This window comes from Taudactylus pleione, unplaced genomic scaffold (assembly GCF_031769625.1).
Source record: "Taudactylus pleione unplaced genomic scaffold, aTauple2 ptg000113l, whole genome shotgun sequence".
NCBI classification, from domain to species: Eukaryota; Metazoa; Chordata; class Amphibia; order Anura; family Myobatrachidae; genus Taudactylus; species Taudactylus pleione.
In genome coordinates, this window is record NW_028284515.1 from 8,881,830 (window position 1) to 8,902,699 (window position 20,870).

Here is a 20,870-nt window from a genome sequence, read left to right on the forward strand (position 1 = left end):
ATTTCATTCCACGGACAACAACTGTCTCCCCCAGTGCCTGATTTAAACAAACCACCTCACCATCAGAAACCTCCTCGTCAACTTCCTCCTCAGCATCAACTACACCAATATCCTCATCCTGTTGTACTTCAACAGTAACGTCTTCAATTTGAATATCAGCAAGTGGACTGTGGGTGCTCTTTCCAGCACTTGCAGAGGGCGTGCAAATGGTGGACGGATCCACCTCTTCCCGTCCAGTGTTGGGAAGGACAGGTATCGCAACCGTCGCTACACTTGGACTCTCCTTGGGGATTTGTGATATCTTCTTAGAATTAGAACGCACAGTTCTTTGCTATGCTTTTGCCAGCTTAACTCGTTTCATTTTTCTAGCGGGCGAAGGAGGGCTTCCATCATCATGTGAAGCTGAACCACTAGTCATGAACATAGGGAAGGACCTTAGCTATTCCTTGCCACTCCGTGTCGTAAATGGCATATTGGCAAGTTTACGTTTCTCCTCAGACGATTTCAATTTATTTTTTACGGTCATTTCCTGAACTTTGGCATTTGGGATTTTATATGCCTCTACTATGACATTGGGCAACGGCCTTGGCAGACAACGTTGATGGCATTTCATCGTCTGTCATGACTAGTGGCAGCAGCTTCAGCACTAGGAGGAGATGGTTCTTGATCTTTCCCTATTTTATCCTCCAAATTTTTGTCCTCCATTTATGTGATATTGATACGCACACTTTGAGGGTTACACCACCCTTCAACAGACCAGCCGGCCCTTGACTTTTGACACGGGCACGCTTGGCGCTGCTACTTTGTTGACGCACGTGCAGCTAAGGCACACACAAACACAGAAAGAAAAACAATAAAATTTTTTAATTTTTTTGGACACTTTGAGGGTTACACCACCCTTCAACAGACCAGCCAGCCCTTGACTTTTGACACGGGCACGCTTGGCGCTGCTACTTTGTTGGCGCACGTGCAGCTAAGGCACACACAAACACAGAAAGAAAAACAATAAAATGTTTTAATTTTTTGGGGCACTTTGGGGGTTACACCGCCCTTCAACAGACCAGCCAGCCCTTGACTTATGACACAGGCACACGCTTGGCACTGCTACTTTGTTGATGCAAGTGCGGCAGGGTTTAGGAGCCCGGATGCAAGTTAGTTACAGCACAGTTTAGAGCTTGTAAGGAAACGTGGTATCAGCAGGATAAAACAAGTGGTGCATCCACCTTTTTGTTCTTTGCACCCCGGTCAAAACGTGACCATTTTATTGAAATGGAAAACATGTTACTTGTCTGGGATAGACAAGATTTGGAGGAGATTTTTAGCACCATCCAGAAAGTGTCTCTTCTCCTCCAGAGTCAGTGTGATAGGAACCAGCTCCTTCTCTCCAATGCCATGATTCTTCCTTGCTAGTAGGGATTAATGTAAGAAGACCTCACAGGGAAAGGATTTTAGAAGTAGATTGCTGTAAGAGAGCCACCTCTACCCCAGGTTGAGTTAGTTTTTGATTGGAGTAACTAAAGAAGACAAGCCATTGATGAACAGAAGATAGTAATAAGCAACTCCAAACAAATGTTACATAGGTCGGGTCAAATGACAACAACTTTATCTGGCTCTGTGTGGAGTAAGATATTATATACCTGAAGAAGGGCACAGAGTGCTTTGTTCAAAGAGACATTTTAAAGCTTGTAATAAAAATGATGTTTTCTGAGAATAGTAAGAACCTCTTTGACATGATGCTATGTTCCCCCCAGATATTAGTGAAAGATCAAGATGGCGGCCATATATTCTAAATGCACAGCCCCGATATTTCCACTCAACTCTTGCTTTGATACCTTGTTGGCACCTTGTGCTTTCATGGTGCGTGGGGGGGGGGGCTACAGTACATTTATACTACCTCTAGACTAGAAGCTGCTGTTTCACACTATTTGTTTTGTATATCTTCTTAATTATTGCTCCTGTGCTTTTGCTATGTAAACAGTATGTGGATCTTTCAATCGCTGGTGTGGGTCTTAGTTTGATAGCCTTGTCATATATGTATTTGGTGTCCTGATTACAGCCTGTTACTGTTGGTCTCTACCTGCTTATACTGCCCTCTGTGGTTCTAGTCTGTACCCTGATGACTGCACTAAAGGTTTCTCGTTGGTTTGGACTATTTTCACCAGTACTCCACCCTATGTTATACCTTTATGGATTTCTACATTACGTTATACTTCATTTACGTAACCATTGAATCTTCATTAAAATACAGTATTGTGTGTTTGGACTCTGTTAGTTATTTGTATATCCTGCATTTATTTAATACAGCAACTTGTAGAAACCATCTTTAGGCTTCAGCTTAATGTTTGTCTGCTCTGCATTTAAGTTTATGCTTTGTCTTTTGGACTTTATTCCTGCCTTCCAGAGTTTTTGAATGTGTTCCTTCTTCATTTGAACCAGTAAACTATTCATTATTATCATTAAAGGTGCATACACACACAACGATTTTTTGAACGATTATGGATAATGATATCATTTATTGTTTAATCGTTGAAAAAATCGTTCGCTTTCTGAGTAAAAACGATGAACGATTATCGTTCATGCGCATTCACGTTTGTAGTTTGTAGTTCAGTCAGACTAACCAACTCAACGATTTTCAGTAAGGGAATATGCAAAAATCGTTTAGTTCAAAAAAATCGTTCATTACATTTAGTAAATGAACGATTTTAGTAAACGATTTTCGTTCATTTTTCCCTTGAAAAAATGAACGAAAATCGTATACTAAAATCATTAATTTACTAAATCTTTGTGTGTGTGTATGCAGCTTTAGAATTGCTATTGCACTCTTTATTATTTCTGCCAGGTGATATAAATCCAGAATTTATGAATTAAGCCCGATTTAAAGTTTGCATACATTGCTTGCATCTCAGGCAAACACACTGGATAAACTGATCTGCAAGGAGATATCTTACTCAGCAAAAGTTGATAGCACAGTCAGGGGCATGTTGGGTCCAGTGGAATGGTGGCATATGCCCCTATGGCCTGACCCATTTTCAGTGCCTTGGGATGGCCGCTGACTTCTTTAGGTTACCTAGGGCTGTGACTTATTAGGCAATGTTAGGTGTTTTTGTATTAACCCCCGGCATTGGCTATCAATGAGCTGCAAATTGCTTTTCTCCAGATCCTCCCCTCCTCTACACTGCTCGCCTCTAGGAAACTCCCCCTCCTCTTACTGTATGCAGCTATAGAGCCTGATGCTCTCACCTATCAGGCGAGTTCATGGTGAGCAAATAAAACAGTAACTGACATTTCGGCACTTTACAACATAAAGCAATACTTCATCTATATGCAAGTAAAGGGATTTTCACAGTATATAAAAAGTGTGGTTATTCCACTCTCCGTAAAAATAAAATACTAAGTGTACAAGGATATGAGGCCAAATGTAATAGAGTGAGAGTTTAGAAAATTTTAGAGTTTCATAGTAAACACATTTTTTGAGTTTTGTTTTCAAAATGGGAAAACATCTGGATGAGAGTTTAAATCGTGAGAGTTTTTCAGTCTAAAAACATGCGAGTTTGCCTGTTCTTGGGCTCTATTACATTGCGCGAGTTTAAAAAGTGTAGAGTTTACTTCTAAACTCTAACATTTTCTAAACTCTCACCCTATTACATTTGGTCTCATATCCTTGTATACTTAGTATTTTATTTTTATGGAGAGTGGAATAACCACACTTTTTATATACTGTGAATATCCCTTTACTTGCATATAAAGTATTGCTTTATATTTGGCCCATGGTTACAATAATTCCATACCAGAGGTGTTAACAGTTTATTCAACATTGAATATATGAAACCATGCTAGGTGGTCAGTTCTATTAGTTGGGATCCGATCTTGCAGATTTTTGAACAAGCTGAAAAATCCATTAATCCGGAAGTACAGAAAGGCTAAATGCATTGAGCTGCATTATTGACCCTTTTGGTTTATGTGTTTGTGATTATATTTGCTCCAATCAATTTATATTGCTTTTTATTGTCCTCTGTTTTTATCGATGTATGAAGAGCCTGGGCCTCTTTCTTTTGTTTGCCCAACAGCTTTCCCCTAAGCACAGCCCCACTCCCCCTGAGGAGCAGATCTTTAGGGTTCTGTTTACTAAACACATCTACAGAAGAGAAGTATTGAAGTCCCCCTTCAATACTTAGATTTTACACTTCTGTAGAGCGCAGAAAAAATGTGGCCGACTTTTAACACCATTGGCATATCCTCCAAATGTCATGCTTTTCAGAGACTGTCCCACCCGCAGGCTGCAGTGTCCCACGGTGGAGTTGAGGAGAGGAGCACTGTCACCTCTGCTCTGCATAACAGGGCAGTGGGTGAATAGATACAGAGCGCATATGCACTGCATCTGTTCACAGTATGGGGAGACCCCTGGGGGCAGCCCAACATCTCTGGGAGGGCTGGCACTCAAAGGGGTGTGTTGTGAGGTTATGACCCCTCCCAGTGAGGCCACGCCTCCTTTTTGGGCAAATTGTTGGGAGGTGTGCATTGGTGACAACTGGAGCCCAAAGATTGGATAATGGGCCTGAGCCAGAGTAGTACTTAAGCCCAATGGTTTGTGACTTGCCGTTAGGGGTGGCATCAGACAGCGGCCCAGAAAATGGGGGCGTGTTGGTCCCCTTTTTCTGGGTGTGCTGAAGTCAGTGGCTGCGTCCTTGTACTCAGCTTCACCAGCTTCATCTGCTGGAAAATACCGGCCATCCTGAGTAGCCTGAAGGTTACTCAGATGACCGATGGTCACGCAGAGTGATCCGATGCTGCATCTTCAGATTCAGCAGTGGATGACAGAAGGAGGTGTCTATTTACACAAGATGCCTGCTGCCGCGTTAGCATATTATTGCACAGCCGCTGCGTACAAAGTCGCAGCGGCTGTGCAATCGCGTGCAAATCAGGTCCATTGTTGGATTGCCAGTCGAGAACTGGTAAATGAAGGTGTAGCCAGGATAAGATTAATAGCATTGGAGATGATGTAGAAGAATGAAGGTCCATTGGCAAAGATGCAGGGCATTCTTGGTGTGCACAGAACCACCCACTAGGAAGAGGAATAAGACAACATTGTGGACACTACTCTCCTTGAGCAGCGCCATGGTGTCACTATGGGGTTAATCCCATTAGGTGCGAGTTTGCGAGAGCGCAAACATCGCACAAATATTCACTCCCGAGAAATGTGAGATCCAAATAGAAATACTATTCGTGGTAATCGCTGTGAGTGTGAGAATTTTTTTTTATAAAATGCGACCTAGGAGAACTGCATGAAAAAGTGAGAGACCATCTGGACCCCCAAAAAATGACAACTTAGTTAGCAGAACCATACAGAAGACTGTTAGTGGACATAAGGAAAGTACTGGAGGTTTTTAAACGATGTCAAATGGCTGCTTTGTGGTGCTTTTTTTTTTTTTTTTTAGAGAGAAAATAAATCATAAAATACAAACTTTATTAGTTTGATGATGTAATCTCCAAGCACCACAGAAGCCGGCCAAACAGGTAGCATGCGGCACGACCTGGGTCATCGTGACGCAAGTCGCACCGTTTACACTGCAGGGTGACATGGGAACGACCCGTGCCCCACCCTGCAAGCTATCCGTGTTGGATCCCCGGGTCCCTGGACCCGTTTTAATCCATTTGCACTGACAAAAACACCGGGCTAAAGTGCATTCACGTGCAAAAACCAGGGATTTTTATAACAGTGTAAAAGGGGTGTTAGTGAAGTCGTGCTGATCACACCTTTCAAATATCTTCTCTGTAAATGTATTCATGAAACATCTATAAGATGAACATAACCCAACCTATCAGAGAACATTTCAGCAAAAGAAAAATACTGCAAACTTTTTTCAAGAAAATGTAACTTTTTATTTTGCATCAATGAAAACAATATCCACACTTCGGTAAGGAGCTCTGTGGCAAAACAAGACGCATTCCCTGATCACTTGCATTTAATTGTGCTGATACCCAAAATCCTTTGGGTGGAGAATTTATTTTATTTTGTCAATGGCTTGATATATGCCCCATAAAACAATTATAAGCAAAATAAAGTTTCACATCTATTTTGTACTTTCAGGGGGATCTTTAATTAAAACTTTATTTAAAGTATACCTGTTGCCAACAGCCAGTGGAGGCGGTATTTTTGTAGCTGAACTGATATCTATAGGAATAGACTTATTTCCATAGGTAGCAGTGACATTAATGCGGCATATCTCAGTGCCTCATACCACACGACTTCCTGACAAATTGATATGCATTCTCAAATTTTGGTTTAGCCCACAAAATGCCTATCTCTGCGTAGCAAAAAAAGTACACATATGATCAATAAATCCCAATCCAAACCATAAAACATGACATTTCAAAGAAAAGTATAAAATACCTAAATTCAAATGATTGATGTTCAAGTTTAGAAAAGTAACTTACGTATCATAAATGTGTATATATATTTATAACAATTTTATTTTTGTGTATATAGTCAAAGTACTTTACTGTTAAAGCTGTACAACTCTAATTAGGTACAATATATTACATAATTTACCATATGATACATCTTGAATGTGAATGCTTATTCAAAACAATGCCCCCCCCCCAAAAAAAAAAAAAAAAAGAGGCATCTCAGATCTGTAATGTATGAAAGCAAAATGCAAATGCTGAAAAAGCGCAATAGTTAAAATTACTGTACTATGAAGTACTGTATGTAACATATAAACGTATCTAATATTAAGGTCATACTTGAAACATTTCAGGGAGATTGTGACTGCAACACCAATGAGGGCGTAGTTAATGTGGGAATGAGGGCGTGTACTGCTACATCTGAGAGGCGTGTCATAAAACTTAATTTCATCCAAATGTAAACGAGCCCCAAAGCAGTTAGTAAGATCTATTTGTTGATGCAAATGAAAACACACTGATACTTTTCAGGATTTGCTCATGTATTGTGTTTTACAAAGGGTTCCATATAAGTGGCCACGAGAAACCTTAAATAAAATGCGTGTAGCCATAGAGATCATTGTGCCTTATAATCAATGCAGGTAAATGGCACTGATGATCCCATTTGACTGTAGATATCTCTGATTTCTTATTTTTGTCCACAAGTATATAACAGTTACATGATGGGGCTAGGTGCAATCAGGGAGCTTGCTGGACTCTTCAGGGAGTCAGGGAGATTGCTACTATTTCAGGGAGTCTCCCTGGCAATCAGGGAGAGTTGGCAAGTATGATTATGGTTATTCCTCATGCAGAGATTTTAATTATTAATCTAAAGAAGCCAATTTCACTAGAGATGTTTTTGGCTGCTAATGATGTGCACTACTCTAACATGTCCAGCCATGATCTGTTCACAAAACTCCATAACTGAATCTGTCACTGTACTGTAGGACTGTAGGTCACCTCTCTACATCTCTCCTACTAATCTGGTCTATAATTGTTCTACTCCAAATCCTAATGACTGAACAGTGAGGGCGTATCTAGGAATTCTTAGCGGTTTCCCTACTCCCCACAATTAATGTCACCCTTGTGTTCTTACCTATTTAAAGTTCTATATGGAATATAATAATTAATGCTAAATTTCATGTCATGTAATCAGGATATTACTAACAAACAGATAATTGTCAATAGAAGAAGGATATATAACCAAAATTATTACAGTGCTTATTACGTCACCAACAAAGGTTTTAATGCCCAATACCTTTATACTGTTCATTAAGCCACACCAGTGACAACAGGTAAGTTCCGGGGAGTATTCCAGAACATTACAGTATTTTTTTTTCTTTTAAAGTCCCTAAAACATTTAAGATCGTGATTACGAGAATGTATGGACTGTTTAACACCCAGAAAGCTAGCTAGGCCAATTAATAGAAAATGGAAAAATCACAATTGTATAAAAAAAATGCATATAATTTTGCCCATTCACTCCACAACAGACACCGGGACAGTGCCTAGTACAACTTGCAAAGTTAATATAATAAATTCTTACAAGGATGAAAATTCAATGGGATCTTGGTTAACTTGCACTAATCTTCAGTTGTTATTTTGGGATAGCATGGGATACATAGACTAAAATGAATTAATCTGCACTCTTGTGTGGTCTATGAAGAGCTGGATTTTATTGCATGGCAAAGAATAACTTTGTGTTTTATTCTCTACATTTCAACTTAAAAATATATATATATATATTTTGTTTTAATAAGCATATCCAGCGTGTTTATAACTTAAACCTCTCAGCTAAAAATTGTTTGCATAGTTTATCACATTAGGGGGAGATTTATCAAAGCTTGGAGAGAAATAAAGTACCAACCAATTAGTTTGTCATTTTACAGGTAGTGTTTGAAAAATGACTGGTAGGAGCTGATTGGTTGGTACAGTGGCATAACTATGGGTGGTGACACCCAGTGCGGCACATAGGAACTCCTTGTACCTACTGAAGGAGGCGGGGCCTTGTGTCTGCACAGCCATGCCCCTAATGTGTGACTTTTTAGGGTGTAACCCATACTTACCTACTATTGAATCTTCCTCCCCAGGAGAAAGCCGGGGTGGTGAAGCAGGTAGGCGGAGTTGGGGGCGGGGCCAACTGAGTAACGCTGTTAAGCCCCGCCCTATCGGGAATTCAATGTAATTACGCATAATTAACATAGGGGGTGGAGTTAAATGACGCAATTCTTACATTAGGCCTGTCCCCAATGCTCAGAACCGCGCCAATGCCCACTAATATTCTCCCCACTCTGCCCACTTCACTAGGAAGTGGGCAGAATGCGGGGGAGAAGTGTCTACCCTTCCGGGGGTTCGGGGGTTACCCGAAAAATCGTGAGCCTCCCACGAAAACCGGGAGGGTAGGCATGTATTGTGTAACCGCTTGTCACTCCCCGGTTCTCTTCAAGCTGAGGGCTTGCCCAGTGCTCCAAGAGCTGCTGGGCAGCCCCCAGCCTCCCCCAGCACAGCGGGTGACACACACGCTGTAGTCCTGCTTGGTGACACCATGCAAGAGGGTGACACCAAAATAGCAGAACAGCTCTGCTATTTTGTGTCACCCACTTGAATGGTGTGGCCTGCACCCCCCTAGTGACGCCAGTGGGTTGGTACATTAACTCTCTCCACTTTATCTCTCGCCAAGCTTTGATAAATCTCCCCCTGAATAAGATCATATCTGACTGGTATGAAGGTCATTATGATGATGAAACTAAACCCAAACAATGTATTGTAAAGGATAGTGAATTGTATAGTTTTACCTTTCCATGGATATTAGTTATTATTGATTGCACACTGCCTTTTTCCTGTGAATGTGTAGTGTTAATTCTAGCACCCTGCACCTATCACAACTGGTGCAGTTCCTTATTCCTGCCTGGATTGTCCCTCTCTGCTCTGGTGTTTCTGGCACACTCAGCTAATTCAACAAACTGCTGAGATACAGACCAGAGTATGCTAGAAGCAAGAGAGAAGAGAGCGACACCCCAGGCAGGAAAGAGTAACTACATGGGCTGTGACAGGTGCAGGGTGCTAGAATGAACACTAAATGTGCATTCCCTCACCCATAGTTACTAACGTTAATTAATAAGTAAATTGCTCTGGTAGCAAAGTACATTATTTAACTTTGTTTATTGCTTCCTCTACGTATACCTTTAAATAAATAAAGAAAAGTATTTTCTCCATTATAGACTTATCCTCTCTAGCAATATGTTCAGCACAATACTGTTCACTTTGAGAGAGATAAGGAGAACCCACCTGGGAACTAAAGCAAAGACAGGTGGGACAGTCAGGGCTGCTAAGAGGCAACACTGGCCACTGCATGATTACAACTGCACGGTGTGCATGCACAGATTCTTCCCCAAACCGATGCATGCAGCCTATGTGTGTGTGACCATGTGGACCACCAATAGGATCCACACAGTTACCTGCCACCACTTTCTCCTTTAAATAGTCCATCTCAAACAGTGTTGTTGATGGGCTGTTGGGGCCAGAGCTGTGGGCTGTCACCCATGTCTCACCAAGGCAAGCCCATTCCAGGCACTTTGTAACTCCACCCCTCCCCCTACCCTCTTAATACCCCAGAGTAAATTAAAACTATAACTTTTTGTGAGTGTGTCCTTATCCCTGAGCTGTTTTTTAGGCCTTGTCTGGCTTACAGTATGTGAGGCTTGGAAACAACATGTGCAATGCAGCATCACTAGCACTACCATACACTAATAATGGAATAACAAAAGGCCAATCTCACTTCAAATTGTGCGTGATCATTTTAATGGACTTATAAAGGAGAGATGTTCTAAGCTCTAGAAAGTTATAAATTAGACCAGCCACTCAGCTCCTGTCATCTTACAGGCTATGGGCCGTATTCAATTAGTCGCCATAAATTCTCAGGCGTCGGCGGAATGTACTTTTCGGCGACTTCACGTGTTTTGGAGGCGAAAAATTTTCGCACGCGGCCCCGCTTTTCGCCCTATTCAATTCCAAAGGACGTGAAAACGGGACCCGGCGAAACGCAAACAGGCAAAAAGTGCTGTCAGATTTGGGGAAACCAGCCTGACAGCCCCCCAAAAGATGCACTAACATTGGGAATCAATCTAGATGCCCCCGAATAGCCGTGCTGAAGGAATTTGGGGTACTTAAATGCTCTCAATAGCTGCTAATTAGCGTCTTTGCACAAGTGGTGAAGAATAGCATTTAGCAGTTTTTTAAGGAAAAAATAACTAATTCCAGCAAATTTGGGGTACATGAAAATGGGTGCAAGCATGGTTAAAAATTGCAAAAGTGAAGTTTTAAATAACGTCAAAAAAGCACCTTCAGCAAGCACCTGCAAACAAAAAAATCCTCCCCCATACTGACAGACCCCCCCAAAAGCTTATTTCGCAGTTTGTACCCCGATTTTTTTCACCCCCTTTTTCAAAGTCATTTTTAGGGGTGTTCTTCATTTTTTTATTAGGACATTTTTGACGTAGTTATGCTGCGGGGGGCTGTCCCAAGGGTGCTGAGTGGTTTCCTGGCGTTTGCACCCCAAAAGCGCAATTCTGCACTTTTTTCACCACCTATTCATAGGCGAATCTTTTTCGCCTATTACACTGCATTGCGTTTTGAATATGGCGATACTTTTTCGCCTGGCGAAATGACATCGGCGAAACTTTTTAGCCGAAAACGGCTTTTCGCCTCTAATTGAATACGGCCCTTTGTTTGAAAAATGACAGGCTGGGTACGCACTGGAGCGAATACCCGTCAACAGTGATGTGTCCACACTGGACGACTTTAATGAAAGACATAACGATCACCGTTACATCATTCATTAACAATGTATTGGTCGCTAGCGATATCACTAGGTTTGATGTGCAGCACATCAAGCCTGGCGACCGCCGCTGGCGACCGCCGTAGAGCACAAACAGGCATACACATGGAATATCGTCCTGACATCGCTCCAGTGCGTACCCGACTTTAGGAGCTGATTGGTTTGAGGTTTATCACTTTCCAATTTATCACTCTCCATTTTATCACTTTCCAGAGCTTAGTACATCTGCTCCTTAGGGGCATATTTATCAAGCACAATTTTCATATAATTATACAGAAACTATAGTTTCTGCATAACTTTATGTATGTAACAACAGATGAATGCAGATTTCACAGAAATAACTATAGCTGCATATCGCAGTCCCCATTATTGTCAATGGGAACTCAGTCTGATTCCGATGTACCAAGCTCCAAAATCCATAGCTTTTTGGAGCTTGGTCCCGAAGGCTGCTGCCATCAACAAATGGTGACAGCCACTTTATGCCTAACATTTTCTCAGGAGGGGATCTTACTAACCCTCTCCCGCAGCCTCTGTCCAGCGCCATGGATTTTCACAAACTGACACTGTACGCATGCACACTCTCAGTCACTGTGAAGGAGTCTTTCGAAAAGACAAAGAGACTCCTCTAATGTGTTGAGAAGTATTTCACAGGGACAGCGATTCTTACGAAGTGTTGTCCTTGTAGAAATTGTTGGTACATAGCGGGAATAATCATGTAAAAATTATTATTCCTGATGCAATATAAACTGAAAAAAATTGCAGCACTTGCGTGATTGCTCCTAAAGCTGGAATGCTACCACGTTAGGGGCACACAAAACCACTTCTTCACATTTGATTTAACATATCCTAAATCAAGAGGAAGGTGGACTTTGTTTTATTTATCTTATTCTAATTTTTGCATTATTAAAGTACTGTGCACAGTTGGGCAAAATGCTTTGGATTCATAGAGTAATAGATGTTATTATATTTTTTTTCTATCTACTGAATATATGCAAGTTTTCCAGTTTATTGGTATTTGATAAGAGGCTGCATTCAGGGGAGCCTTATTTTCCTATGAACACTGAAATCTTGACTACATAATTTATGTCAACACCCAAGAGATTTACAGTCCAGCTCAATCAAATCAAATTGAAAAATGTTGGGGTTCTCAATGTTTATGAAATGTTTGATACAAATGTATCAACCTTACCATTTACCAGCAGCTGGAGACTCATAGCTCCTCCACCAATCCCAGCCTTCTGTCTAATATCTTCGTCTTTGATAAATATTTCAATTGTTTCTAGCTAGAATTCTGCATTTTACCAATAGTTCATTTTCTAGAATACTTGCACAATTGCTTTGTTGGTATTTTTACTGGTTATCTACATTGCTAGCTGGTAGGATAAGGCAATTTATAGAGGATGTTGTCACAGAGATAACTGATACAAGTTCAATTTGGTTTTAGTAGGTATTGTCTTAAATACCAATCATTTATCCTTTAAATTAATTTCGCTATAAATAAATGAGAACGCCCTGAGCTTCAGTTTAATCTTCCATATAAAAATAACCTTTTATCTCCAACACGTAGTGTCTGGTGTCTGTTTATGGAATTGGTATGAAATACCGCCGTGCCTAACCATAAGTTCCCCCCCGGGGGTGCCTAACCCTAACCCTCCCTCCCCCTAGCCTAACCCTAACCCTCCCGGGGGGGTGCCTAACCCTAAGTCCCCCCCGGCAGCCCTAAACCTAACCCTCCCCCCCCCGCGGCTGTCTGCTCGCGGCGCCCGGGAAATGCGGGCGTCTACATCTAGACGCCCGGCATTTCACCCTTGCCGGGATAAGACAGTCGGGAAGCCGGCTGCCGGTATTTAGGCAGTCGGCTTCCCGATTGCCTCCCTCTGCTTATCAATAATGGTTTGTGGAAATGATGCTCGGAACTTATTTTCGATCGGGCTATAGAAACTGGAGGGAATATTGTATTGTCCCTAAAAGGGTAGTTCATAGTCCTAAAAAAACAGACTTCTATTAATATCCTATGTAATTTATGAAGACAAACAAAAACAGAGACTATACTGAAAAAGTGCAACATTCCATATAAAGACAAGGCTACTACCAGTGTTCCTGAAAGAATTCTGCCTCCTCACATAATTCAACATTGCAAACATACAGTACGGTAATGTCTGACTAAGTTTCACATTATTCACTTTGCCCAATGTGTATTCACTTTGCCCAATGTGCATTCATGAATATGGGTTTAGATGCCAATATACCTTCATAGTATATATGGTATACAGAGAACGCTTTGTTATAGCCAGAATGTAAGTATTGCGCTTTGGAGCTGATTATTGGGTAATGCATGTGATGCTTTTTGTTTGGAACACTAGAAATTTGGTTTAGCTTTCGATTTAAAAAAATGCTCTTCTAGGTGAATTCACTATAGCGAATCCCATGGTGGAGAAAAGTGCTTAGCTCATGCTAACATGTGTGTTTTGCTAAAGATAAATAAACGATTTGGGATAGTCCAGGTTTGCGTATAACTATTGATAAAGAGGAGACACTTGATCATCAAGGTTCATTAATCGCTACATGGTACCCATACTTCTGAGGTCAATGTAGCTGCATTGAATGATGTCATGTGACATTTTAACCAATCAGAAGTGCATAATGTCACTGCTGTATGTGACCTGTGGAATATAACAAAGGTCCACCAAAATGACGTACAGGGGATACGATAAAAGCAAACAACTATTTTTCCTGCATTCAATATAGTATTTCACATAACATCAAATAGTATTCAACATAGTATTTTAATAGAACTCCCCCAATCCACAACCATTTGTTGGTTTTTATTCACTTTTCAATATACAAGTACCGAGAGGTATCATAAATATCTGATTCCCGCTTGCCATAAGCTTCCAGCAACGCTCCTTTAACAAATTACTATGCAAGCGCTCCACCACCCCATCCTTAAGGTGCCCACACACATACCGACTTTTCATCCAATTTGGCCGATTTCGACGAATCGTGACGACAGATCATGTAAAAAATGGCCAAATCGTGAGTTTCTACACTTGATCACGATGCCGATGCGCGTCCCCGCTCGTCGTACATCGCATCTTCAGATCTGCCGTGCTGTAGGGCAGATTAGCCAATCTGGGATACAATGCACTGGCTGCACGATAGATCTTAAGTCAGATTGGACATTTTTAACTCCAAATCGTGACCACGACTGCCTGGGGAGAGTTCAGGGAGAGTTCAGGGGAAATCGTATACATTGGCTGATTGGGAGCAAGTCGGTATGTGTGTGGGCACCTTTACACCATCTCGGTTTCAGGGAGCTAAATCAGTCAGCATGCATATCTATTCACACTGCAATATGAACTCACAGATGTTACATGAAAGGGAGTCCCTCAAAATACCAGCACAAATAGCAATTCACACTCCCAGTTTGAATCCCGACATCAGGGACAGTACAAAATATGGTAGTATAGCTAGGTGTGGGGATCTTTGCTGGATGTCCATTAAAGATGCAGTACAGATGGATGCCCATTACAGATGCAGAGTACAGATGGATGCCCATTACAGATGTAGGGTACAGATGGATGCCCATTACAGATGCAGGGTACAGATGGATGCCCATTACAGATGCAGGGTACAGATGGATACCCATTACAGATGCAGGGTACAGATGGATGCCCATTTCAGATAATTTAAAGAGTTATATAGATACCCATAGTGCCCAATAATCCCAATTTTGGTGGTAATACTGCTGTTTGGACTGAGGAAGGGACATGGCCAACCTAAAAGTAGGCATGCTTTTGCAGAACTGTGGGTGGGGCTAGTTGTGGGTGGGGTCTGCGTAGATCCATGTATATAATGGGTATTGTTTTGTTTTTTTCTAATTATTGCTTTTCAGGAGCAACTTGAAAAGATCCAGTGCTGGGTGGGAGATTTCTATCAGAAGAATTGTTAGTAAGGTTATCCGGCATACTACAGTACACCGTTTATAAATTTAAAAAACTGAAGCGTTAACTTTACAACCACTATTCACATGTAAATAAGATACGCCACTTGCATACTTGGAAAAACCTGATAAATTGTACTCTTAATTTTGGTTACAAAATTATACTTCAGGCTAGATATTAGTTATGGTCTGCATGTTATATGCTAAATTGCAAGTTGTATATACTGTAGTGCTTATAAATCATTGTGGCTGAGCTTCATCTTCTTTGTCATTAACATATTATTCAATTTATAAAACCATCTGGTCACTGACGATATTAATATTTCACTGTTACATAAAGCTCTGCAGTGCATGACGTGTATGGAGTTGCCAATATATTATATTCATAGATCATGGAATTCTCTGCACCCTACTTATGTATCAAGCAGTGGAGAAGTGGCTCATTGTACCCAATCAGCTCCTCAGGGCTGTAACTTGGGTAGTGCGACCAGTGCCCTGGCACAGGGCACCACAGGGCAGGGGGCGCTGTTTGGGCCTGTCAGTTTTCCTGTTTATTATCATTCTCACTTGTAGCTTCCTCTTATTTTATCCCCAGCATCTCCTGGCCTCCCCTATCTCTTTACTGGCCCTTCCCATGAGGCCATGGCCCTTTTTCAGGTACACTATCTGATGTCCCTATTTAAAAAAATGAGGGGGGCCCACCAATGCTCTCTCTGGCACATGGCACCATAAAGTCTAGTTACGGCTCTGCAGCTCCTACCTATTATTTTATATACTGTACTTGATAAATGCTACATCAAAGCTGATTGGTTGCTACAGGGCCGTAACTAGGGTATTATTCTCACTTGTAGCTTCCTCTTCTTTTATCCCCAGCATCTCCTGGTCTCCACTATCTCTTCCCCATGAGGCTATGGCCCTTTTTCAGGTGCACTATCTTATGTCCCTATTTAAAAAATGGGGGGAGAGGGGGCGCCAATGTTCTCTCTGGCACAGGGCACCAAAAAGTCTAGTTACGGCTCTGGGTTGCTATGGGTAACTTCTCCAATGATTCACTTCTCCACTGTTTTCAATGTTGACACATAAACCCCAAAGTGTACTACAGACACCGGGCTGTGACTTTTACACACGTACAAATCGAAGATAAAGCACAACAGAGATGGACGTGAGAAAAAGCTGCGGCCGCTGCATCGTAGCACTTCATATACTGATTCAGGCTCAGTCGCACACAGATGTACAAATGTCGTACATCAAATTGATCAGTGCAAGCTAGCAGAGTATCTTTGTCGCTCCCAGTTGTTTTATTTGTGCGAATAAGATGCACATTTTGAGCGAGAAAGACTCTCGGCGCGGCTGAGTCGCCTGAGACCTGGTGCGCTGAGAGGCATTGCCGTATTTATAATGGGTGCAGACTGTGCGGCCCAGGGGGGCGCTCACCGCACACGCTGCACACATAATTATACTTATCTTTCCAAAGTTCCACATCGGTCTGCACTGATATACAGCAGAAAACATTAGGAAACTGGCACAGTGGTCATTCTCCCAGTGTTTTGCGCATGCGCAAAAGAGATGTCTCCGAGAATGTGGCGCGGACGCCATGTTCCCAGAGACCTGCGCATGTGCAGTAGACTGACACAAAACCAGGGTCTACTGCTCTGCAGAGAGGAGGGGGCCGAAACGGATCCTGCACTCGGGTCATCTCCTCTCTTAAACCGCCTCTGCAGAGAGTGACTATTTGGTGCGACTGACGTCACAGTGTATGAGAACTTTTTTATTGTCATTTCCCATACTCCTCTACAAGAAGTCTTGACTTTATAAGGCCTAGAACAGATCCTAAGAATTAATTTTTGTTGGTAAATGGCCTGTATTGTATATTTTTCTAAATATCTCTCAGTAGCTGTCCTTAATAGTGTGCCTCCGTGATACCGATGTTACTTCAATATGTTTACTGTTTATAAATGTAGACTATACTCAGTGGAAGCCACAAAGACTCCACATAACTACCTGACGATTTGAATTTTCTAGTCCAGCTGTATACATATTGCACCAATACATCGCCATCCCAATAAAAAACAGTTTATATATGAATGTTACTGAATAGGCAGAATATTTTTTAAACATATTAAAGGAATAAAAATATTAATTCTCAATTTGATCTATATTATAATTGTTTCCTGATTATTATACAGATATATACCCTGTAAGCAAAGTGTAATATTCATTTGTAGTGATGTATGAAACTGAACGATTAGAAATATAACTTTTCTTGCCAAACAAGGGCCCTTACATTATGCTCATATCCCATCAATCTGAGGTGGGTCCAGCTACTGGACGTGATAATTGACCTAGAACGCACCTCAAAAGAAGGAACATTACATTCTCAATTTATCTCACAAAAGTTCCTAATTTTGAGGGCATTCCGGTTGCATTTTCATGCAGCTAAACACAAATTAATTCAGCAAGTAACATACCTGGAGGAGATATAAAAATATATATTTTGTTTTCATGTGTAGCATAAAATTAAAGTGTAGTGAAGTTCGCTATTAACTTTAGTAGCAAAAAATGCATAGCTTTTATTATATTATTTATTTACTTATTGGCCTATTTCATAGAACTCAATAGTAAGTGACTTCTACGGCATATACGAAGAAGATACAATATCATCCAGTAGGATACACTTAATTAATTCTATATATTAAACTGTGTTTTCATCATAAAAAAGTATTTTAATTATTCCTTGAATTTTAGTGGTCAGATGTAGTACTTATACAAGCCTGCAGGTGGCGTAGAGAGCAAATGTCTGTTTATGCATAGTTTTAGAGCGCAGCTAACCTCATACTAAACGCATCATACGCAGGCTGTACAAGATTACCCTGTCTATGACTTTACAGCAAACAAGAGTGCATTATGGAAATAACCTCACTTTAAACGGTAGGAAGTGCTAAAATACACTCAAATCTTAGGAGTCATCTTTAACCTGAAATTACCATATATTTCACAGATTTTTTTTTCTTTTCTTTTTTTCTAGTTATCATTTGGACTATATGAAGTTACTGTATTTTGCTCATGAATTACTGACATCGATGATAAATTAACCATATTACAAGCCTGAGGCCGACAGCTTTTTCTTCTAGCAATATTGCCAGGTTGGACCCTGATATTTAAATATAACAGTAAGCCTTTTAATATACAAATAATTTCTGTAATGAAGATTATAAATTAATGTAAAGAACGCATGCAGTCAACTGCATATTTTACAAGCTATAACTATGTTAAGGATCATTTCTTTGGCAGGCCAGAATCCAGCTGGACATGCAATAATAATTACACATCAAAAATTGATAAAATATTATATTCAAGTTACACTAAAGCAGTATTCCCTCCAAGCAGGGAGCTCTGGAAATATGTATTAAAATGTTATTCTGATCAACCCCAAAAGGCTGTTTTGAAAATATGCTGTTCAGTGCAACCCTGTCTAATGACGTTTCCTAACAAGTTTTTAACACTATCATTTCCTGATCGCTCAGCTTAGAGGGAACAGTGCTCAGAAGACATTAAGATTAAATATGACTGCATATATACATACCATACAGTACATCTGTATGCCTACTTTACATGTGCATATATGCACCCATACACCCACTCACACGCATGTACAGTATATGTTATACTTGAATCTCATCCTTTTCAGAGTCTGGTGTCACCGGCCTTGAAACACTGAAAATATCCTGACATGGTATTTGGAGGGGGCTGGAAGGAGTTTTAGGGGGTGTTGGGGGGGCTTTCTTTTCAGACAATAGTTTTAGGATTTCTGACACCTGCTGTTCAAGAGCAGTCATGCGACAGCTTAGTGATTGGATGTCGTCCTTGAGTTCATGTTTCACCTCTTGCAGCGTGGTCTGTAAGGCTTGTTCAGGAATGGGGTAGAAAGGGTGCTTTGCATCCGCTTGAACTGGACTATGTTCAAGTGGACTGCGTGTTTCTCCTGCTTTGTCTAAACGAAGGTCACTTTTTGTAATACCACTGTCACAAGAGTCTGTTTTCCTCAAGGGATTTTTAGGAACTCCACTTTCCGGATCTAAACATTTGGGGTCATCTGAAAGCAAGCCCATGGATTCTGCTTTCGTAACATTGTTCCAGTCTTCCTTCTTCTCCTCGTGGACTTGGATGTTGTTCTTCAACTTCAGCCAACCCTTCGCGTTAGCGTTCTTTACCAGCATGGGACTGGTAACTTTAAGACATTTTGGGTCACCACTGCTGTTTGGCTTTAGTTCTATCGCATCTCTGTTGTTCTGTTTTAAAGATTCGTTGGTTCTAACATAAGAAAGAGATGTCTGAATGGGTGTTATCTGGGACACGGTTACAACACTAGTGCCAGTAATGACGGCTCCATTGTGCAAAGAACGGTTCTCCACTTGGAGGTGGTTCCGTTCCAGGTCACTGTGTGCCGAACCTTGGTTTCGCAACTCTTTCTGCTGTTTGAATTTTTGAAAGAGTTTCCGTACAGGGTGGTCTACTGGGATAGTAAGGGTCACTTCATTCTTCTGCCTTTGTCGCTCTTCTTCTTCTTTCTTTACATCACTGATCTTTCGGAACACGATCTAATAGAAAAAGATAAAATAATGTTACGTCTTGAGTTTCTCTAGAAGAAAAAAATGATTACATTGTTATTTATAAATCCACTGCCCAGAGGCAGGAGAAATGTTGTAATAAGCAGTTGGATGAAAATACAACCCTAATTTTATTATAGCTCTTAGTTTTCTATGTGCAAGGACTAAGAACTGTGCCTGTATCTAGAGACAACACATCTAAAAATGAACATTTCACAGAACCTTAAAGAATCTATAGCTCAATCAAAACCATCTCACAAATCCCTTTTTTTCTGCTCAATAGTTTATAGCAAGTTCTATCATACACATTATTCTATATAGGGATACAGACTATAATATTATTCGCTCAATTACCAGTAGCACATGCAATCATTATATCATTAACGTGTGTGGTTTATTATACCTTTAATGAGCTCAAGAAATAAAATAAAAACTTTTTTTTTTTAAACTTTATATACACCTTTGTACAATGCACTTGTAAAGCCATTTGGGTGACCAAAGAATAAAGACCAGACAAAATTCTAAATTTTCCCCATTTGATTTTTACTTTGTAACATGTTGGAATACATATCCTTTCACTTCCAGAGATGGAAGCCTTCGCACCTGCGGTTTGTCACTGAGACGATTGGGTCATGGAGACGGAATTGTGGACTATTCAGAGTTAAGTGTATGCAGATATCCGGCTGATGGATCTCCTGCACTCAGGACAAAGCTGGTGCTAATGCGTCCCAATAGCGATGACGGCGGCTTGTACAAGTGGGCATATAGGGGCAGGGCAGCAGCATAGATGCCACCAACTTTCAATACAGTTGTTAATTGGCATTTCAGAGAATGCAATGCAGAGGCTTTTTCATGCAACTCTGACTCAGGCCCAGAATGAGTGACACAGTCTTCTTATGTCTGGTACTATTACATTTAGTGCAACCTGGATTTTCAGCTACTAATATTGGATCCAGTTGCACTTTATTTGATTGTTCTGGATCCAGGGGCTTCATTGGTCATAGTTGCCAAATGTCCATAGTTTCAGAGACAGACCCAAGTT

At 40.9% G+C, this 20,870-nt stretch overlaps 1 protein-coding gene and 1 long non-coding RNA gene across 4 annotated transcripts in view; one reads left to right on the plus strand and one right to left on the minus strand.

The window, feature by feature from the left end:
- The window catches only part of LOC148525083 (uncharacterized), a 132,206-nt gene extending 113,476 nt beyond the window's left edge, over nucleotides 1-18,730 (plus strand). The window contains exon 3 of the long non-coding RNA XR_015878314.1: nucleotides 18,247-18,730. This is a non-coding gene — a long non-coding RNA (uncharacterized LOC148525083). The remainder of the gene's footprint in view (nucleotides 1-18,246) is intronic.
- Nucleotides 18,731-18,819: 89 nt separating this feature from the next.
- Nucleotides 18,820-20,870, minus strand: part of KCNH5 (potassium voltage-gated channel subfamily H member 5) — a 543,084-nt gene continuing 541,033 nt past the window's right edge. For all 3 annotated transcript variants that reach the window (XM_088471312.1, XM_088471311.1, XM_088471310.1), the window contains one exon: nucleotides 18,820-19,819. In XM_088471312.1, coding sequence (XP_088327438.1) covers nucleotides 18,884-19,819 — 936 coding nt within the window. In that variant the 3' untranslated portion in view covers nucleotides 18,820-18,883. The remainder of the gene's footprint in view (nucleotides 19,820-20,870) is intronic.